At 35.3% G+C, this 22,585-nt stretch overlaps 1 protein-coding gene across 3 annotated transcripts in view; it reads right to left on the reverse strand.

The window, feature by feature from the left end:
- Positions 1 to 237: 237 nt before the first annotated feature.
- Positions 238 to 22,585, reverse strand: part of CPNE3 (copine 3) — a 28,929-nt gene continuing 6,581 nt past the window's right edge. For all 3 annotated transcript variants that reach the window (XM_066179227.1, XM_066179237.1, XM_066179246.1), the window contains 15 exons: positions 19,686 to 19,825; positions 18,839 to 19,018; positions 17,638 to 17,712; positions 17,124 to 17,195; positions 16,292 to 16,375; positions 14,603 to 14,692; positions 11,212 to 11,310; positions 9,980 to 10,066; positions 9,349 to 9,408; positions 8,199 to 8,332; positions 7,690 to 7,744; positions 7,537 to 7,588; positions 6,764 to 6,897; positions 4,392 to 4,628; positions 238 to 3,012 (listed from right to left, as the gene is read on the reverse strand). In XM_066179227.1, the coding sequence (XP_066035324.1) occupies positions 2,902 to 3,012; positions 4,392 to 4,628; positions 6,764 to 6,897; positions 7,537 to 7,588; positions 7,690 to 7,744; positions 8,199 to 8,332; positions 9,349 to 9,408; positions 9,980 to 10,066; positions 11,212 to 11,310; positions 14,603 to 14,692; positions 16,292 to 16,375; positions 17,124 to 17,195; positions 17,638 to 17,712; positions 18,839 to 19,018; positions 19,686 to 19,817 (1,602 nt within the window). In that variant the 5' untranslated portion in view covers positions 19,818 to 19,825 and the 3' untranslated portion in view covers positions 238 to 2,901. The remainder of the gene's footprint in view (positions 3,013 to 4,391; positions 4,629 to 6,763; positions 6,898 to 7,536; positions 7,589 to 7,689; positions 7,745 to 8,198; positions 8,333 to 9,348; positions 9,409 to 9,979; positions 10,067 to 11,211; positions 11,311 to 14,602; positions 14,693 to 16,291; positions 16,376 to 17,123; positions 17,196 to 17,637; positions 17,713 to 18,838; positions 19,019 to 19,685; positions 19,826 to 22,585) is intronic.

A 22,585-nucleotide genomic window follows, 5' to 3' on the forward strand; every position in this document is an offset into this window, starting at 1 on the left:
GAGCATGAAACAGTCACAGTTAAAACTGTCCAACTTCAGAATATCTTCTTGTTAGAAGCCCATAAAAGATGCCTTATGAAGAATAAGCTGCAGAATCATAACCACTAAGTGGAAAGGCATTTTTGCTCTCCCTTTAAGACTTGTTATAAATCTGTAGCATACTCACCATAGGAATCACAAAAGCAACATTTAGCATTACACACAATGTGCTGAATACAAAAGCACCACAGACCAGTATACTGAAATGATCATTTTAATGCACAGGCACTGCAAATCAGTTAACTTCATCAAAACTGAAATACATATAAAAGTACAAAATTCTGGTTACAGGTGAGCTCTCTGCTGCACATATGTATATATTATGACCAATACACGGCAAAAAGCATCTGATGACAAAGACTGCCATACATCACTTGTATCACAAGGTGGTGCCAGTGACCTACGAGCACAATCACTACAAAACTTCGACAACATTTTGCTTTGTCACCCTCAAGCTATTAATGCATTTTTTACATGTAAAAATAAACAAAAAATGGCAAAACAACACAGTTACTCCCCTTCTTCTTGACTCACAATCTGTTGCATTTCTTCACTTGAGGGTATCACTTCAGCTTACCCTGGAAGTTTTCAACAGGCATCAGCTTTACACCTCTAAGTTATACCAGTTCTTGCCATGGTCCTGTCTGAAACATTTAATTTACAAAGAATAGAGCACATTGAGAACTAGGTGTTGCTGATATGCAATTTAACTCCCTAACCTTGAAGAACATGGAAGCAATTCTCTAATATGAGATAATGAAGTCTCTACTGTAGAAACTCAGAATTTATGTATAGAATACAGACAAAACAACGGGTTTTCTTTTACATGCAGCAGATACTTAGTATAATAATACATACTAACACGTTTAAATGCACTTCCATGGCAACTTAAAACAGAATTGGTAACACAACTCAGGTGCAGCACTATATTTTTGGCAAACAGCTCAGAGGAACTTCAGTAGTATCCTGTACTCCTATCAGTAGTACTCATCCACTACAATTAATGTAGACCAAGCATTAATACTGCATCCAGTCCTCTCTGTACATGAAGCAGGTAGCTGTGAAACAGTTAACTCTTCCAAAATCATACACTCTCAATTTGCAGCAGTGTGATTTAGATTTAGTATAATAACTTCCTTGATCTCAATATTTTGAACTGCATATCTGATATGACACTTCATTGTAATTTATACATAAAGTAGAAAAAAGATTTTCACTACACTGATAAAAAGATGATTATAGGGTTTTTTTACATAAATATATGAATTACATTTTAAAAAAGAAAGAACTTGGCTTAACATGAAACAAACTCTCTTCCTTAGCATTCCACTACTTGGTAGTATTTAGGATCCCCTTTCACCAAGAAAAATGGATTTGAGATAATGTATCCATTCACGATTGATAAATGTCAACTGTCTACAAAGCATTTGGAACGTCTTGTGTAAGAGAATCTCAATAGATGTATCTTTCATCCATCAATGTTAATGTGAATTCAGACTTTCAACAGGATGATGCATGTAAAAAACAAAAAAACCCAAAAAAACAAAAAGCAATTGAGCAGCTCCAGCAACCAGAAGTCAAAACCACTATGACCTGGTGAAATCTTGAGTGTACAAGTGTACTAAATTTAGCATTAGCCCATTCTGTTCTTATATACTACAGCCAGACTATCCATATGAGATAAGCTGGATGCCGAAACCACTTCAAATGTGAAACTGCAAAATTAATGCTCAAGATTGGCATTTCAGAAGTGATGAATGTGACCTTTTCATCCACTTATGTTACACACAGTGACAGGATCAGAAGAGATCCTCAGCAAGCAGTATGCAGCTGGGGGTCAAGAAACCTTCACTTGTCCACTAAACAAACACATGATTTACACTTGGTATAAAATATGGAGGGAAAACTCAACCCAAATAAATAAACCAGAAATTGCCCTAGAGAAATGCAGTATGGTTACAGGATTAGGGCTTGAGAGACTTAACTTCCTCATGTCTTCCTAAATGGAGAGAAAGAGGGAATACTGAGTTTTTTGCAGGAACTTTTCATTAGTAGGCTCATAGAAAAGCAACGTGATACAAAATATGGCAAAAGTAAATACAGCTAGCACTTTGAAGAACTGCCTTTACCTCAAAATATGCAGTTATAAATCAGAGAAAACTTTTAAACTAAAAATCAAATTCCTACTTCACAAAAAGCCCTTTAAAGATCAATAGTAATGATTGTTTTATGGAGGGGGAAGGACCCCAAAACAAAATCCCTACCAAAATGAATGTGGGATTTCCATTTTCCAGTACACTGCACATTGGAACACATCTTACAGCCCTTATACTAGTAGCCTTAAAGACCAGTAGTATTCTTCTGAGATGGTAGAAGTTTACTTTGATTCACCCTAGTTATTCCCATACTACCTTAGGAGAAGGCATACTATAAAAGAATACATACTTTAATGACTTTGGCTTATGTTCACACAGCCCTGAATCCCAGGCATTGCCCAAAGGCACTGAAGTGGCAAACAAGAAGCAGCTGGGCAAGGAGGGCCTTTACAGTCTGTGGCACTTGTCTGAATATGAAACATCTGTGTCAAAATTTTGTTATGGTGGCTTAATAGAAACTCTTTTTCCACTCTTTTCAAAATCAAATGCATCCATGTAAGCACTATCTCTTAAATCAACATCAAACCTAAACACCACTACAATTTTGGCCCTTAAAAGGCACACTTGGCAAAGTGATTTGTAGGCAAAAGCTAACAGACGTTACATACAGAGGCATGTGTACATGTATACAGAAGTATATCAAGAACCAAAGTCTGTAGATACAGCAAGTAAAGCAAGCACCAAATCTCTCCTCTGCTCAGCCCATTCATTTTGCAGCAGGATTCTTAGGAGGTTGAAGTTTGTAGGTGCTGAAGTAGTTCACCACTTGCTGAGGGACTTCTGCCAGGACACACTGAGCCAGAGCTTCTTTGGGAGACTTATAAAAAAAGAACACCAAGTTTCAGTTTCCACCAACAGCTAACAAAGATTCTAAGGCAAGTAATTAGCATCTTCTCTAGAAGGCCAGCTTTAAGTCTGACATTTTACAGAGGACCTGACACAGTGCCCTTGTGTGACAGACAGATGGAAGCTTCCCTGTCAGCTTTACCTTCTCACTCCTGTTACCACGGATCAGATGGCTGCCTTGTGCCACTGAAGTAACAGGAGCTGAGCGCACAAAGGGCTGCCAGGTCTGAAGACATCTTCTGTCACATGAAATACACAGCGCAGATATCAGACTTCAGCCATGTAAATATACTTCCACTGTCTGCTTAAAATGACCCTTCGGGGACTTGTCCAAATCATCTGCAATTTTTGCACCAAGTCTCATCCACAATAACTGTATTTCTATGGAGCAGTTCTTCTGCAGATACTGTTTTTACTCTAAGACTAAGTATCCATAAGAAACAAAATCTCCTTTTTCTAGAAACTGAAAGCATTTGAATATAAAATATTATACTAAGCATTGACCCTAGTTAATCTACATCCAAGTGCATTACTTAATAAGCATATTCTGTATTGATTTTGCTCTTTCTCATTTCAGTTTGCCTGAGTTACTCTGAGATTAAACAAAAAATTTGTATCAAAAGTAAAAATATAAAAGCAAAGTAAGAAGTTGTAAGGAGTATTATTAACAAGCCAATACTAAGGCATGAAACAAAATTAGAATATATTAGGATGGAAATAAAAATATTGATCTGATTTGCCCATCCTGAAGAAATTTTGGTGGTTTTTATTTAAGTCAACTATTTCCAACATTATGATGCTTAAAAGTTGACTTCTATTAGCCTACACATACTTTACTGGGTTTTGCAAAAATTAAAAAATATCAGGGCTTTGTTCTTTCACCACCCTTTTTTGTATTTAGTTTGATGAAAATGAAAACTATCACCACTACTGTGGCCACACAGTTTCTACTGATTTTGACCTCCCTAATTATGACGTAGCCTTGGATTTTAATACTGCACTAAATCCTGAGACTAATCCACATTCATAAATGGACACCCACAATAAAAAGAAGAATTACCATAGTAACAAAGTCATACTAAGTTTTTCCTCACAAATAAGAAAACCCCATCCATTTTTTAATAAAGTCTGAGAAAGTTTTACAAAGGTCATTCTGCTGCAGCAACTAGCCAGAAATGCAGTGCTGGAACTAGAAACTGAGGGATTTGGGTTTTTTTTAGCATTTGATAAAGACTTATTTTAGAGTACATACTGGATACACCAGAAAAGCTTAGGACTAGATACAGGACATTCTAGCAAGCCCAGCATACCTCTACAATATTTATGAAACATATCAGTAAGATTACTTACATTTTGGAACTTCCGGAATGGCACAAATTGGACAATGTCTCTGACAGCCGGCTCTCCCGATGAGGACCGAAGAACTCCATCGTCACCATCAAGAAACTCCATGGCATCAAAATCTGCTCCTCCAACACCCACAATGATGATGGACATGGGCAGTTTCGAAGCATTAACTATGGCACTTCGAGTTTGATCGAGGTCTGTTATCACACCATCCGTTATGATCAGAAGTATAAAGTATTGCTGTCAAATCAATAAACACCGTGTTACGACAAAGAAATAGCAAACATTTAGGCATGTACACTTAGAAAGACCTTACAAAAAGACTACATAGTGTTGTCACTTTGGCATGTTTAGTGTGCTGAGTTTTAAAATCAAACATATTAACTTGTAGTCAAGTTCCATCTGTACCGTCTGAAGAAGTTCCTAAGGACAACATAATCTTTTAAAAGAAGTCATCCGTATACAGCCACCATCCAAAACCCCAGTGGTATCACCCTTCTTTTCTCCAAAATCCCCAGACAAACCAATAGTTAACCTATTTTCCCATTATTTGTTCTGGGATAAAAGGCAGTTTATGAGCTTTTGAAAAGGTAACACCTGTGAAACTTGCATTTGTTTCCTTTCTGGTCTATCAATACCTTTATGAAACACTACCCTTTACTGCATTCACTGTATCCTGAAAATCCTAAATCATACCTTTTAGTGTTGAAAAATGCAACCATTTTCAAATTCCTTTCATCACATTTTCCAGCTGCTTTAAAAAGTTAAGTACCAAGGTGTCTGAGACTACTTTGTAGTACATCAGTAATATAACTAAGTATCACCTGAGTTGCTTCCACTATTCTGTTGGGGCTTCTAAAAGTTGGCATCTTAGCTTCTGTTCTGGATTGCAGCACTAAAAATGAGCTAGAAGTAGAAATTCTGGAAATTATCAAATGCTTTTTGAATTTCCAGTTTTCCCTCACTTCATTTTCAGATGATTACTGACTAGCACAAATTCAAGTCTCAAAGATACTCCCAGCATTCTTAGAAGTCTCTCTTCACTACTTTCTTTCCCATCTGCTTTTATCTGTCTTCAAATAATTGTTCTTCCTTTATCTTGTCTGTTTAGGCATCACCTTTTCTCCTTGTTTTCTGCTAGCCCATTCCCCCACTCCACCAAGAACATCTATAAAGCAGTTACGACCACAGAAAGGTATAAGCAACAGCAGCAGGATAGCACATCACATTGGATTTATTTCTCTCTTCTCATACTTCCTCCATACTGGAAAAAAAACCAGCATCAGAATCAAAAGCCAATCCAAAATGACTATGATATGTATTAAATGTCAAGGGAGCAAATTGTCTTCAATACATCCTATCTGGCAGGAAAAATAAATCTCTTGTTAAGCATACTATATGAAATAAAAGTTAAAAAAAACCAAACTAAAACAAAACTGACAAGAGGTTTGCTCCTCTCCTAAGAAACAAACATATATATATATAATACAAATATATATATACAAACATGTACACATACACACATAGAGATATATATGACAGTTACTAGTGAAAGACTACCAAGGCAAAAACCTCACCAGTCTCATGGCATATCAAAATCCATAGCTCTTTTTCAAATTGGTTTCTACAGATAATTTTACATGCAAAAATAGCTATTTTTATTTTCTAATTTTACATGACATCAAATACACCAGCACTTGATGTCATCAATCATTTAGGCTTTTCTGAACTTCCATGCATTATTAACGACATGACTGAATACTCAAGACATAGTCTTCAGACTATTTTTATTATGGTCAACAACTCATGCATACAATTTTAATATGGAGGACAGCACAGCCCATGTAGCACCCAAACCTTTATAATACAGTTAATTATCTGTGCTGGTACCTAGGTGTCAGGAGCTATACCAGCCACTTCTTCACTATCTTAGTTAATCCTCTCTGCCAGCTACCTGATGTGAAACAAGGTCTAGTTAATTTTTTTTTATTAGCTGAGGTTAAATCACTCTCTTAGATATAAAGGCTTAGATTAGACTTTAATAACTGTATAGTACTGCAAGAGCTTTGAACAAAAGATACCATAAAGGTGTTTTGTATTTTTAAGATTCTATTTCAAATATTTGAAACTAAGAATCTTAGTTACTCAATGAACTAAGTTTATTTAGTTAATTGATGAGAGGACTGTTGTGTACAAACTGCAAAAACCCATTAGTGTTTACCTTTTTTTAAGGGTAACAAGCATTTATTCACAAGGTAAAGGGGCAGCTGTCAAATGAATATACTTAAAAGTTTAAAAGAGAAAAAAAAGTATTTATAAACTAGAAGAAAAATTAAAAAGTAAGAAAAACACAAAGAGTGTCATAAAGAACTTACAGATGCCGTTTGCTGTTGAGTAGCTGCAGCAGCAAACCTTGCCACATGATTTATAATTGGAGAAAAATTTGTTGGTCCATATAACTTCACTTGAGGAAGACAGGCTCGATATGCATCAACAATGCCTTGAATCCCTAGAGAACAGAAATAGATTTTTTTTTTCATATTAGAATTAGGATATTTTGAAGCACTTTATTTTCCTAAAGCTGTAGAAATCAGTTATTTGAAGTGATGATACAAAGACTTAAAACTAACCATGGTGGAAAAAAATAAATTATTCATGAGCAATGGAGGTTTTCATATTGACCAATGCTTAAGGCACATGCATAACATGACTGGCTTTGTGTGAACAAAAAGGTCGAACACTCTATGCTCAAGGGTGAAACTGAATTACAGCAGCTCTCTTCACCTGGCAGAATGTGTGGTTGGTAGTATGATCAGAGGCCACATTGAACAGGCACTAGTAGCACCACACTCAAACCAGACAACTCCACACCAGCAGCAAAGTAGAAAAAAGTGGCTTGACAACACAAGAGAACTGTTCCCAGCCCTGTGCTCTGGCTGTTTAAACCACTTCTTTCACAAATCATACCAAAGACAGATGCAATGCTATTTCTCTTAAGTAAGAAATTGGTTATAAAATTGTTTCCTGCTATAGGACTAAACTAATCATTTAATTAGAACAACATGCTTCAGATCACTTTTCCAGTGTTTTTAGGCCTTCACCTTAGGCATTTTACTCTCTGGGTCTGATGTTACTTTTTTGGACTTACCACTACAGAATGGGTTTGATGGGTTAAAATTTATTGGGAACTCATGAGACACCTATGAAGACAGAGAAGACATAGTCAGGACTGTATATACAATCTCCTCCTGAAGCAAGTGCTCTCAGCTGTCTTAGGTAGAGTATTTACAGATTCCATTACCTGAAAGGAAGGAGGAATTTGTGCGCCAAATCCAAAGGCTGGAAACATCTTATCTCTAAAAAAAAGCAATTTTAAAGAAAACAAAGTCAGTGCCTGCCACTAAAAGCTGCCATAGTTCAGTAAGTTATCAGTGCTGCTTTTCATCATTAAAAATGCTATTTAACAGGCAAAATTAACGGAAGTTCCCCACTGTAATTGTTTCTGGGACCAAAAGTAGTCTTTAAATCCAAACTGGCGAGAATGCAAGCACATATTTAAATCAATGCTGCTCTTTTCATCACATATGAAAAGCCCTGCTTGTCTGCAGTACACACAAACTTATACTTGCAATTATATGATAGTGCAGTGATAATTATTTTTTAGTTCTATAACTTAGCTCAGAGGTTTCATTCCAGTATATCTGCAGGCATCTTCAACACTTGTTTAAAAAAACTACCACAAGTAGTGGTAAAAAAAGTAATCCAAAATAGTGGTAAAAAAAAAAATCCAAATAAAAATCTAACACTTACGTATCATAATCCTGGATGACCATTCCGACAGACCAAATGGCTGTTAGGTATTCATTGACTCCATTAGGGCTGAGGTAATGCAGTGAGTCCGGAGAGCGAGGGTCGCCATTGGAGCCTGTAAAATCTATCCCCACCTGTCAAATGCAGCATTTATATCTGACTGCTCTTAAAAGTTAAATTATGCTTCTTATCTCTGGCAAAGCCAAAGTGAAAACCATGAAAGAGTAGTTAATAGGACATTTCAAACCTAACAGGCATAGTACTTGGATGCAGGTTGCTTGGAATATTAACACTCTTACAACAGTATCACTACAAAACCCTCAAAAGCTCTGCATCTCTCCTAAAGGGCCGAAATTACTTTCATCTGAATCACAGAATAGTTTGGCTTGGAAAAGGCCTTAAAGATCACCTAGTTCCAAACCTCTTGCCATGGGCAGGGACAGCTTTCACATGCCCAGGTTGTTGAAAGCCCCATCCAACTTGGCCTTGAACACTTCCAGAGATGGGGCATCTACAGCTTCTCTGGGCATACTGTCAGGTTTTCACTGTGTTCACTTTCAGTTACTATTCACAGCAGCTCTTCAAAATCTGGTAAATTAATTTCATTCTGTATCTTGCAACACACACCCACATCCACACCCCCACACCCCCACACCCCCACACCCCTTGCTTCTCAGAAGTACAACTAGCCAGGCTCCACAGAAGCCTAGAGAGCCCTTTCTCTGACTTCAACAGGTCTTCTTTGTTTTGGTGATGAAGCATGTTACTAAGGTGAAGACATCTCACTGTTATTTGTGTTGCATTTGGTTCACAAATAACATAATTTAAGGGTTCTAACCCATATGATGGCCTCCGCATGTTGCTTTCAAAGAACTGTAAATTTCTCATTGGTCTCAATCTGCACAACTTAGCTTGTTCCTAATGAACATAACCAGAGGTTCAGAATGTTTTGCCAAGAGTAAAGACTGTTTTTTTTCTAAACAGACCAGAAGCACTCTGACAAAATAGCTTCCTGCTCCATGCTACAGAACAAAAACGAAGTCAACAAGAAAAAAAAATACAATAATCAAATGAAGCACACAGCCAATCAGTTCTGTACTTCAATATGTTCCAAAACTCAAAAAGTATTCGCATAAATGATTTAACTTACTGTGAAATTCAGCTGACACCCACCCATAATGTAATCAAGGAATGTGCATTCTACAATGATCTAAAAATAGAAGACAGAAATTTTGTTTTTTTTCAATGGGAAAATACCAAGCTAATATTATTGCAGCAACTTCTGAGGTTCCAGATATGTTGTGTTTACCCATGAAAAGCACTACTTTTGCCCTAGAGCTATCCCACCCACCTGCTACAACAAGAATATTTGCAACATATGCCACCATGCACTCAGTGCATCAGAATCAGGCCTTTAACAAAACTACAGAGAGACACCAAAGCAGCTCCAAAACAGCTTGCATTTATAAAGTAACACATTATGACAGAGTTTTATACTTTGCCATAAAACAGTGAGTTGGGAAATGCAGTGGTTCAAAAATGACTTAAACTGGTAAGCAACCTTTCTCTTCAAGAGAAAGTGAATAGACAGGGGAAGACAGATATGTGCTTCAGCTCTCAATTTGTCTTCTAGTATGAATCAGAGTCCCTTATATATTTACTGTGTCTGGAACTTTCAAACATTTTAAATTTTCTTACAGTTTGAAGATGACGATACACTAAATGAGAGTTGTTAAGCCTTAAGACTTAAAACTAGAATTATACCAGAATATATTACTGACCTCACAATGCTTAACGCTCACAATGCCAGAGTTTTTATAGTTCTTTTTTTTCTGTCTTTTCTTTTCATTGATGCACTCAAATTCAACCTGCATGAACGCAAACACACTCAACAAAAATATTACAATATCATTTATGCAACAATTTTAATACTCCTTTATTTCAGGACTGATACTTTGGGCTTATATTAAAAATGATAGTCATTTCATAATCCAAAAAAATTAAACCCAGCCTGCCCAATATAGGCAAGAAAAAAACCAATATCAAGGAAAAAAACCACATTCTCAAGACAGAAATCCTCTCTTACCCAAAAGGCTACAAACACATTTGTTTTGACAATTGTATTTCAAACATAGAAAGAAATTCTGTACCATTCTCCCTCTGAGGATTCTACTAACATCTTTCTTTTTGGTAAAGACATAGCAATTCAAACAATGCATCAGTGTTTCCAGCAGCTGTGGTTGAAGTTATTATAATTTTTATTATTTAGTACAAATACAGCACTCAAAATATTAGAAAAGTACAAACATGCACTCTTGTATATGGAGCCCAGTATTTTTAATGCAGAAATAGTTCTGGAGGTTTTACAGGACTAAAGGAAAAGATGGTAAAACATCTTGGCATCACACATATCCATAAAAAAAATACTTTCATGTTATGTTTGCTATGCCAACTTTTGTTTTCTACGTGTAAACCCTGCCTGTTAAAAGATCTGGAAACTAATAATTCTTAAGATCAGGAAAGGAAATAGCATTTTAGAAAAAAGCCACCTAATGGAACACAGCTGCATTTTTGTGCAGTGGCGTAAATACTGAATTTTCTCATAATCACTAAACTATACATAGTAGTCAGTAAGTGTCACATTTTAAAAGAAAGAATTAAATAATACTTAACAAAATACTACAAGTTTTGGCCTGCAGTTTAATTTGTGCTGCATTCTGTCTTTTGACAATCCAGAGTTTTTTTATTTCTAATTTTTTATGATTAGTGAAATACTTTGTGCTGATGGTAGGGCATTTAGACACCTAATAATAAAAACTGTAACCAAGACATTAATCCTATGAAAATGGATGTACAATGTAAATGCTGTTTCAGCCTCAACTATAATAGCATGTCGAGGTGTAGCCTAACACAACTTGGAGGTCGCCTGAGGCCAGGTGAGCTATGTTTTGCTCCAGTATAATAAAACAGCTTATCAAGAACACAAAGGCAGCTTAAACTGTTTAACACTTACAGGTGATGACCGAGATGCCTCCTTCAGTTTTGACATTGTTGTTTGAAAACTTCCTATGAGATCATGAGACCCGTCACCGTCGTAGTCATAGCACTCAACCTAAAATGCAGCATTACCTAGTGTTAGCAACAGAAATGCCCCTACAAAAACAATGAACACTGAAATGGCAAACCTGAACATCCCAAACTTTCCTGTATCTGTTATATCACAGAGTTTTTCTTGCATTGAAGGCTTAGAACTTCATAGGGTGGCACTTAAAACAGATTAAGATTGGGTAGAGGCCAATACTCTCGGTTTTGAATCTATTCTTCCACTCAAGTGAAGAAGAGACAAGAATACTAATAGTGTCAGGTCTTACAGGAGCAAGTATCATCAATTATATTGAACTATGTTTTGAGAGTGATGGGGTGTTGGGAAGAGTAGGAAAACAATGTAGGCTTTTTTACATTCATCATGAATCTGAGTATCCAGCTAAAAATCTAGTAAATCAGTTATGTAAGCAATCACGAGAGTTTTAGCAACACTTTTATAGTAGTTCATTAATCCTCAAAATAACACAGAATTCATAAGCATATGAAGTTCAGCCCTAAAGCTCAAAAGAATACTTGAATTTTTGTTTTTTAAAATTAGCAAATTTAAACAGTGCATCTGTTAAACTATGATCCACACTTCATGGATCTGAAAGTCAACTAAAAATCTCTTTTCCTATAGTGAGAGATAATAATAAGCTTTATTATTTAATCAATGCACCCTTTTAAAAACCCAATCTACCAAAGAAGGCAGGAGTGAAAAACACTTTTTTTCTCTTTGAAAACATGACAAAACTGCCTTTCTACATAAAAAACTGGTTATTTATCTATAAAAGCTTATGTTAATTTCATCCACTTCTGATATTTTATTTCAGTTCAGCAACACAGACATAACTCACTTAAACAAATAACATAAAAAAATACTAAGATCACTTATAATGATTATGATAAATAGAAACAATAATAAATCAAGAGTCAAGTAGGTATCCCACATTACTTGAAATCAAAATGCAAACTTCAAGAAAAATGTTCTGAGTATGTATGGCTTAAACTGAACAGCTATTTTATTTGCATGCCCATCTTTCAAGTCTAAAAATATTGTACCATATATTCAACAATCAATTTATCTGATTATTTGAGCATTTCAGTTAGAAGTAAAAAAGCAAAACTAACAACTTCAACATACACTCGAGCTTCTGAAAGAAATTAGGTTTCTGAAAACCAGTAGGAATGTTGAAGTACAAAACATGATGTGTAGATTGGGAGCTCTACTGCACAGAACATACCTCTATCTTGCAGTTTGCACTACTACAACATTTTGAAGTCACTGATAAACGAAATTGCTGGCACATGCACTCAACAGCAGCTTAAATCATGCAAGCAGCCAAAGAACCAACAGGTTAATTAATGTTCACGATAGATGCTATGTAAATTCTTCTGAATGCCATAAATTATGCCAACCAAATACTCAACCAAGTGCTTCAGCAGCTGAAATTTAAAACTGAACATATTTCCTGACCCAATAGTTCTGATCCCTGCTAGCAGAGTTAGTAGATGTATTTCTTTTTTTATTTCAAAGACATCAAAATTTGTCTTGCTTGACATGTTTGACCCATTTAAGCCAATTTTGAATATTTATTCCAGACATGAGAGAAGCATTTACTTTTTTTCCATGTATTCCCTCCTGGACACCCAATAGCAGTTGGGAACAATGTCTTTTAAGATATTTTTCCCAGCAGAACTAGGCATGAAAGGCCCAGATGCTCCAGATGAAAGGCTCACATTTGCAAAACAGAAAAACTTCACTGACTGCAAACACACTCACATGGAACACAACCATGAATCCAGAAGACAAAGGATCAACTTGGTTTGTGCACTGCTGGGCATGCACAAACTAAGCCATTAAAGAGGTGAAAAACCACTCATAGAAAAATAGGCTGGTTTTACTTACTATGCCAAACATCCCATTACACATGCAACTGTGTGCATATAAAAGTGTTAAAGGCATTGTTTAATCCTTCAACAACATTCCATAATACAATTCTGCCCACATTTTAACATTTGAAGTGATAGGTCCTGCATTTCTAAGTTAAGGCATAATCAAACTGCCTCTCTGCAAGTCTATAACAATTCTAAGTAAAGTCTATTTCCTCTGGATATAAATTACACCTCTGAGGTAAGATTTCAAAGAACAGACTTTATTAAAATGATGATAGAGCTGAGAATATCTCTTAATAGATACATTTAGATCAATCGTCTATAACTTTAGTATGGCTGTTTAAGGAAAAGGAGAAATATATTTATAGTATGTGGAGATATAAGAGCTGTTTTGGGGAAAAGGGAAGCAGAAAGGAATGAGATGGAAAAAACATAGAAGCAGTAAAGGAAGAAGGCTCTGGGCTTGTAAAGTTGTTCATTAGTCTCCTCTATAAATATGCATTTAAATCCATCCAGGTGCTGGTAACACCCAGATCCCTGTGGCTGTTAAGGATTTTCCAGGACTGCCTCGAGTCATATGACTAATATCCATCACGTGAAAATCATGTTCTAAGTTTTCCTTCCCAGAGGACGAACATCGAATAGAGCAGTTTGTTGCGTTTGAGTTTTCAGGTTTCTTTTTCAAATGCTAAAATACCAGGTTTCTAACATGCTTATAAATGGCATTAGCTTCAGTTCCACCCCTAAAGGGAATTCCTGAAGAAAAATATTCAGAAGTTAAACACAATTCATTCAAGATAAAACTGGAAAACAGAAAACATTAAAGCCCTGGCAGAACTAACACTTCACAGGTTTGGTTAACTTTCTGACAGAAAATTCAGTTTTATATTAAGAGAAAAAGTTGCTAAAATTGGTATTCACAAGTTGTATCTGACCCACATCTGTTAGCTAGTATATTAAGTGTATTTTTTCAGGCAATATATTAAAAATTTCATTAATGTTACCTGTTACACCAGTAACAAAGTACTACAAGATCCATTACATAGAACAAAGCATATTCTAGCCTTTAACATGCTTCTTTCACTGTTCATTTATCTTTAACACCACTAGTATTGGCTGATGCCATGCTAGAACTGTACAATAAAAATAAGAAACTGCACTAGACATTTCAAAGATACTTGTGTTCAACTGGGTTCCCAGACTTTCAAAGACCAGCTTCTACCACACAATGCATCACAAATGTGCAGTGTTTTCCTTTTTTCCCCTAAAACATGCATGTGTATCTGTGCCTTTCAAATAAGAAATCTAATACTTTCAATTAAATTTGAAACAAAAAACCTGCAGTAACTAGAATAACACATCTTCCTCTTGCTACATATTTTAACTTTTAATGTATTAATTTATACACATTTAATGTACATTACCTTGATTGACTTATCCATGTCACTGTAACACAGAGAATTGAGAGAGATTTTAAAGGGCCTCCAAACAGGATTCAGGTTGTTTTTAATAACCTGTTGACAAAAAAAAGGTAGAACACCACTGTTCACAAGGGTGGAAAGTAGTCATCATAATGGGTCATACCTTCATGCCATGATTTTTGTGTGCAGAAAACCAATTGACTAATGCAGTAGTCAACGCACTTCAAATCCTAACACACAGGATATAAATCAAACTAGTCTTAACACGCCATTGTTCAAAAAGAGATGGTCTCTTTCAGCTCCATATGTTGCTAAACTTCACTGTCACCTACTATATTCTTCAGCTACTAAACTGCAAAAAATTAAATTTATCATTATATAAGATACTAGTTGCCTTCTTTTAATAGGCACACATATATACATACATACACATATAAAGGCATGAGTTACCAAAAACATGTGGAAAAACTATTGCTTTGGAATTTCTGAATACATCATTGCTCCAGAGATTACAATTCACTCCCATGTATTATTTATTCTGAAATGTCATTTATGGAAATATGCCCTCAAGAAATAAATGATGTATTAAAGTCAAAACAGTGCATGAGCATAAAAGGCCTCTCAAGCTGAACACTAAGTGTTATTTACAAATAATACTGAAAGATCTTTGAAATTTGTCAACTGTTATCTATAAATATACCCAATACACTAAATAATGATCTTACAAAAGTACAAGAAACTACACATAACATGCACTTCTTAATTAATAACACCTAACAATAGTAATACTTCCAACACTGTAGGAGAACTGAGAATGAAATCTCTCTTGAAAATGAAATCAATAAAAACGTTAGTTAAGAACAAAAGAGGTTTTAGGAACCTGTAACATAAAGAACTAATCCACCAGACATTTCTAGGCTGAAACAACAAATTCTGTATTTATTAGTGAAGTTGATGACTGAAATCATCATAGAAAAGATGCATCTTAAGCAGAAGCAGCACCTCATGAGAGAAACTCTAAGACTGACAAAAAGGATTAACAGTTCTTCAATATCTATACTTCAAAATGAATACAGTCACCACTTCCTATGGGCACAGCACCTCAGCTATAACTGGGCCCTGAGCTGCCACTACAGTGAGACATTCTGAAATTACTCTTAGCCTGTCAGTTGATGTCACAGGACCCCTACACCTCCTCCTGGGTGAAAGGCTGCTGCTGCTCAAGCAGTTTTCCCTCCTCACTCTGCATTCTCCTTGGTTTGCCCTTGCTATGCAAGCATTCAGCACCATCACTTTCATTAGTAAAGGGTACAGCCAAGTGACACTTTCCTAAGAACAGCAGAGTCAGGAATACCCAAGTCTGACCCCAGCACTGGGTAGAACTGAGCAAATGTCCCTGTTGTGTATGCAGGTCTTTTTCAAAATATTTGTTTTCTCCTAGATTGCTGAAAGTTAAAGCAAAAAAAAAAGTGTTTTCTTTCCAAATAGAATGGCATATATCAAAATCAGCATAAAGAGAATAAGGGAGATTTCCCAGAAAAATCAGTGGAAGAGATGATGCAATTTGTAGCTAGTCTGCACATCAACTCCAAGCCAGTCAATTCTTTTTGTAAGGCATTGTATCTCTAGTGCTGTGACACACTGGAAATTAAATAACCTTAACCTCTTTGTTGTTAACTGAAAATATCCTACCTCTGTTCTGTGAACCATCACCCAGTTTCCATCTCCAGTCTGTTTGTGGAATTCCAGATAAGGATCTGACTTTCCAAAAAAATCCTGTATTTAAATAACATGCAATTAATTATCTCAGAACAGCCTGTAGCATGAATACCATTAAATTCCAGTTAACACACACTTAGATTAACAAAAAGCAAATTCAGGGAACAAAAGCTTTAGACGATGAAATGCAAGTCTGATTATATTACCACCTGTGGAAAAAAAGTGGGGAATGTGTTTCAATTAAGGAGAAAAATGCCCACATATCAAATACCTGACAGTTCAAGCAAAAGAGTACTTATACCAATAAGTATTACAAAGGATAGACAGGAAACTAAGGATTTCATCCAGTTCAAAAAAAGTATAATTAAACCAAAAAGTAAAAATACAAACATTTTTCTGTTATTTTTCTAATTTTTAGAAGTCTCTGTATAGCCAGACCTATATTCAACATTTATTTCAGAGAGGTAACAGGCAACCATTTATATAGCCATTGAAACCAATGGATATAGCAAAACTACCTTTTATTTATGAATAAATGTAGGTATTTACATTTAAATGGGAACATGTTGCTCATGGACTACCCCTGAAATGCATTTATCTTACTTAGAAATGCATTACAATTCATTTCAAAACAGCCAATGAAGTTACTCTGCAGCAATCTTACTTCAATTTCTTTTTTGGTGTGAATAATATCTTAATGGATTTTACTTTTAAGCAAAAATGAGAATGAATACTCAAGTGCTTCCTGCTTTGGCAAAACTCTTATTTTACTACTTGATCAAAGAAACAGCATTCACTTAAATACCTTATTGTCCAGTTTCCTTGCTTCTAATTCCAATACAACCACCCTGTTATCCTTCACTTCTTCTGCTGTAATCTAGGTAGGCAAACAAAATAGTTGTTTTATTAGTTTTTATTCAGGAACTATGCAGTTTTCTCATATTCACAGCATTCCTATGACAGGTTTATTAAAAAAGCACAATGTTTTCTCACAAATGAAGAGTTAAAAAATGGGGGGGAGAGGGGAGAAGAGGAACAGTTTGATTTGACATTGGGATTCCACCCCATCTGTTTCCCATAAATGATGGCACTGACAAAGATATGCCCCAAATAGTAGCCCATTGGATGCCCTAATGATGTATGCAATGGGACTTACAATATGGGCTGCTATGAGATGACAAAGAGAGACTAGCAGAGGAAAAAAATATTCTTTATAGCACTATAGAATAGACTCACTGCATTCAAGCCACTAATTAAAAATAAAACCCAGAATCAATTAAGGATGAACTCTGAAGACATTTATTTCTTAACTGGCTTACCGTAATGCTTCCTCTTCCAGCAGGTTTCCCATTTTTAAGTACTAATGGTTTTGTTAGGGTCCTGCTAGAAACAATCTGCCAAGACAAAATTTGAGTAAAAGGAACTAAATAAATTAGTGAGGTATTTTCATTTTAGTAATTTTTCCTTTTTTTTGTGAAGATGACAGCATTACATTTACTTCTATAATCTTCTATAAATAAATAAATATGTAATATTTATTAATTCAAAATTTTAAAATACATATGCAGATGAACACATGGAGAGCTTCAGGAGTAATAAGTATTAAACTATGTTCTAGTAACATGACACACATTCATAGACAAAGATAATACCCTAGGTCCCAATTTCAAATTGTTAAGTTTTCCATACATACTTTTAAAATGCATGCAAGGCATATTTCATAAATGAATTCAGCAAATGGATTTATAAACACAATGTCACTCAAAAAAATCATCAGCCTTCCCCTGCAGTTTCTAGCTGATTTTATTTTACCCTATTCAGGCAATGCTTCCTCAGAAGTTCATTCATTCAACAGGTCCTTCTTTACCCTAAGAATGAATGATTAATTTTTAATTGACATTGAATTTCAGTTCACAATGCCTCTATCCTTATAATGCACTTAAATAAAAATATTTAAGGGCAGGAAAAATCCCAAGACAGTTCTTCTGAGAAGTGCATTTGAAGGATCTATTCAAAAGAACAAATGAAAAAGAAGCTGCCCAACTGTGATAGTATCAATAGCAGAATACGAGTAGGAAGCAGAAGTAAATCTACAGCTGGCAGAACTAGGATCATTGCTTGCATTGAGTGGTAAGCAGATTACAAGGATAACATGGCCCTTGTGAACACTCATACCTTGTTCTCCACTGATTCTCCTTTTTGGGAGAATAAAAATAGGAATTTGAATATTAGAATAAATAAACAGCAATTACTACAACTTTGTGCTCACTGACAGTCCAGTTACTTTTACATAGCAATCCAAAGTCACCATCCTAGAGCACATTTCAGGGCATCATCTCAAATATTTATTTTGCAAATAAAATGTATATACACTGAATTAAGGCTTGAAAAACAAAATAAGGGCATCCTATTCAACTTAAGAGTACTCCAACAACACAAGCATATAGTGATAAATTCAAAGTAAGAGTGGCTAATGATTTTCAGTAACTTAATTCTAAGGGAAATCATCTGCATGCTTACCTGTCCCAGCGTACATTCTAATTCTCCTAAGAAGTCATCATCACTCAGATCATAGGTTTTGTTATCAATGTCATATATTCCAAACTTAAGTTTCTGAACAAGCTCAAAATAATAATCAATTAAGAATTTCTTGGCAAACTTTGGATTCAAGGAATTCTTAACTCTTTCTGTGCGATCAACCTGAAATTATAAAGATACCACTTTATCTGGTATTTCACAAACTAAACAAGCAGCCAAATCAAATACCATATTATTAAACATATTCAAAAGTTCCTGAAGTACAAAGGAGTATCTTCCTATAAACTTTTTGTCAAATATAAGTTTTATTACATTACATTACATTATATTCACACATTATATTTCAAAATCCACTGCTCTATGTTAGGGATACTTGACCTGCTTTTCATCACTCCCTCTAAGGTGGGACCTATTCCTGCACAGGGAAAACCAACATAAAATCCTGTATTGTGAAATTCAGGATGAGACCATAGTTTTGGAGTACTGTATTTATAAAAGCACATTTAAGCACTCAGAAGGCTTCTTCTGTTAGTCCACATATGGCTGGGGACCAGTGCTAAAAATCAGATAGTTGTAAGTATTTAATAGCAAATGATTATTAGTGTGCTGCCCACGTAACTATTTATTGTGGTTTTACGTAGCTTGGTTCTTAGTTAAGGAAATAAGCCAAACCCACTACACTATTAGAGATATAATCTAACAAAAACTATTCAAAAGTGCTGGTACAAAATTAAAATATTTCAATGAAACCACAGGCGATAGTGTTTTAAAAGGTCCAACAAGGTCAGAATGTGTTTTTAGCAGATTTGTGAGAAGCATCAGGCTGTACCTCATACCACTGCTGACCACTTGTGTTCTGGAGAAGCACACACAGAGGGTCTGACTTGGAACCAACATCTTTATCCAAGAGATTGGTGCAGGCAATAGTCAGCTCCACCTTTGTCACACACTGTGCCGCCATTTGGTACACTAGAAAGCAACAACAGAAATAATAATTAAAATGGACTAAAAAGTAATCAATAGCATTGTCACAATGCAGTAACTCTAACTGATCACAAAAAGTGTTCGTTTGCCAAAAATGACAATTTTTTACAATTTATGATGTACCAACATTACAGAATTATTACTGTCACACTCTTTTCCACACAGGTATAAAAATTAACTTCAAAATCTGCACATATAAACAAGATTAGGTTTCTGAGAACGCTTGAGGAACCAAATGAAAAATGGGATATACCTTAAAGAAGGGACAGTGGTTTGAATTGCTGACAATAAAACTTTACAAGCTTTAAATGAAATCCAAAAACCCACATGAATGCCAGTACCTCATAATATACATATTATAAATAATTCCATGAATAAGGAAAACAAATTGTATTATATGGTCTTCTACCAAACCTTCGTAACAAAATGTTGAAACCGTAAGTATTACAGAATTGGAAAAGGTGTTTAAGCGGGTAACAGGTGATCTTGCTTTAAGTAAATCTACAAAAACAACTACAAATTTTAATAAGAAGGATAAACACTTCGAAGTCAAGTAACAACTGAAAAATTGGGGAAGCTGTTCTTTCTGAAAATATATTAAAAAAAAAAAAGAATAACCAAAAGGATGCTTACATTTTCTCTTTAAGAACCTCCGTCATTGTCCATTGGACAATGTCCATTAAGACCAGCAGATATTACAAATCTACAGAAACAACTTGATTATCAGTTATAAATCCCACACTGGCATAACATACATTTGCAAGCCCAAGAAGATCTGAGCACCACATTATATTCTATATGTATTAAAAAAAATCTCCACAAGTATACACTTCAAGGATAGAGTTGATTATTTCCAACAACTCCTGGGGAAGTAAATCTCTACAGTACAACTGTCCTTGACTCAGCCTAAAATTTCCAACCCTTTCCACAAGCAGCCTACCCTGGAAGCTCCAAAATCTCTTTAGTTTCAGGTTTTCCTTCTCCCCAGTAAACCCACAGTCTAGACCAAGTATCCCTCTAGATTAATTTATCTTAAAAGTGCATGAGACACCAAAGAGAACACAGCAGAAGGAAAGGTATCCGCTTCTATCTGGTCAGCTCACTAGCAACACATTCATTCACATTTGAATATGAAACTATACTTAACCCAACCCAGCACTCTTCCTTTCACTCTTTCCTTCCTATTTATAAAACTTTTCATGAAAAGGAATGATTTTTTAGAGGCAAAAAGGAAAGGAACATGAAAAACACAAAGAACAAACTGAAAATAGGAGAAAGAAAACACTGTAGGATCTGAGGGAACTTTCCTGAGGCTTCTTGTATTCCACTAGGGCATAATTCACATGTTGTCTCATCATCATCTTGCTATCTCATTCATGGATCTTTTAGAGACTGAAGTACATATAAATTATCTGTAAAAGAAACACTCAAACATCCATGCACAGATTTTAAGAAGCATGTCATGTTCATAGAAATCCTCATGCACCTGCCAAATACCTAAATGTGATTTCTGCTTTGCGTATCTTTTTCTTCCCATGACTTTATAAAGTTTAATTCAGTGTCCCTGATGGGAAAAGACTGAAAGTCTAAGTATTAAAATAGTTTTTAACCAATTGTTTTTAGGCTTAGAAAGCATACCTCTTAAAAGCAGTCTGCCCCCTTTTTCCTGGTTCTCTTTTTATACTGGTATTTTCCATTCCCTATTGCTTTCCTGGCTGCCAGACCGAGATCATTAACAGTCAGTGCCTTCCCCACAGAATCCAGTGCAGACCAGTACATGAGTTCTTAGTGACTGTTTCCAGAAAAACAACTTTCTGCCGACAAAATGATACTCTAACTCCCACTGATGCTACAACAGCAAACAGACAGGGTTTGCATGAAACTCAACTGAATTTAAACTTGAATTGAGATGCATTTTCAAACCAGTCAAAATTTTCTTGCTTCAACTTGTCCAAAACTCCTCATCATTAGAAGTCCTTGAAAGCACTAATTTCTTTTGTTAAGGTAATATTTCCAAAATCAAATGGTAAATGGATAGCATCCAGTCAACCTAAAAGTATGGTCAGCTTTTTCCTCTTGTTGTCTGTCTGTATTCACACTTCTTGTACATCTCAAGTACTTTTTCATATGAACACATCAATTCTGTTACTTCCTCTCTTCCTCATGTCATTAACTCTCCCACTATGCATCTAATGAGGAAAAGAGCAGATTAAGAAAGAGGTGCCATGCAGAAAGCATCTTTTAGCATAGAGAAGGGAAGAAAAGAAAAAAAGGGAATTCACTTCCCTGAAATGCAAATGCTCATTTGAGATGCAACAACTGTGCCCATACTAGATAAAAGACAACTTGTACCAAGAACACACATTTATTTAAGTGGAGGACACTCAAAATCCAGATAAAGAACAAAACTTCACAAATCACAAGCTGGTCCTTTAATCTTTACCATTTCCAGTTTTGAAAAATCCAAGATGAAAAATAATGCAAGGCATTTTTCTCAGAAGTTCTGAGAATATTAGGAATCTATATTTGTATAATAGGTTGAAGAGGTCTGTAATACTAATAAATTTCAATAAATAATTTTGCTATTTTACTCAAAAATACGTTTCTCCTTAAGACCGATATATTCTACTGCAAAGAGTTTTACTGATTTTCAGAAACATTATAAAAGTTAAAAGTTAGTAAAATACCTATTAGTGAGGAAAGGTCATGACTCATTAATCCAAAGCAGTATTCAAGGTAGTGAAA

This window comes from Chamaea fasciata, unplaced genomic scaffold (genome assembly GCF_029207755.1).
Source record: "Chamaea fasciata isolate MVZ Bird 193981 ecotype frontalis unplaced genomic scaffold, bChaFas1.0.hap1 SCAF_1, whole genome shotgun sequence".
In the NCBI taxonomy this organism is placed as follows: Eukaryota; Metazoa; Chordata; class Aves; order Passeriformes; family Sylviidae; genus Chamaea; species Chamaea fasciata.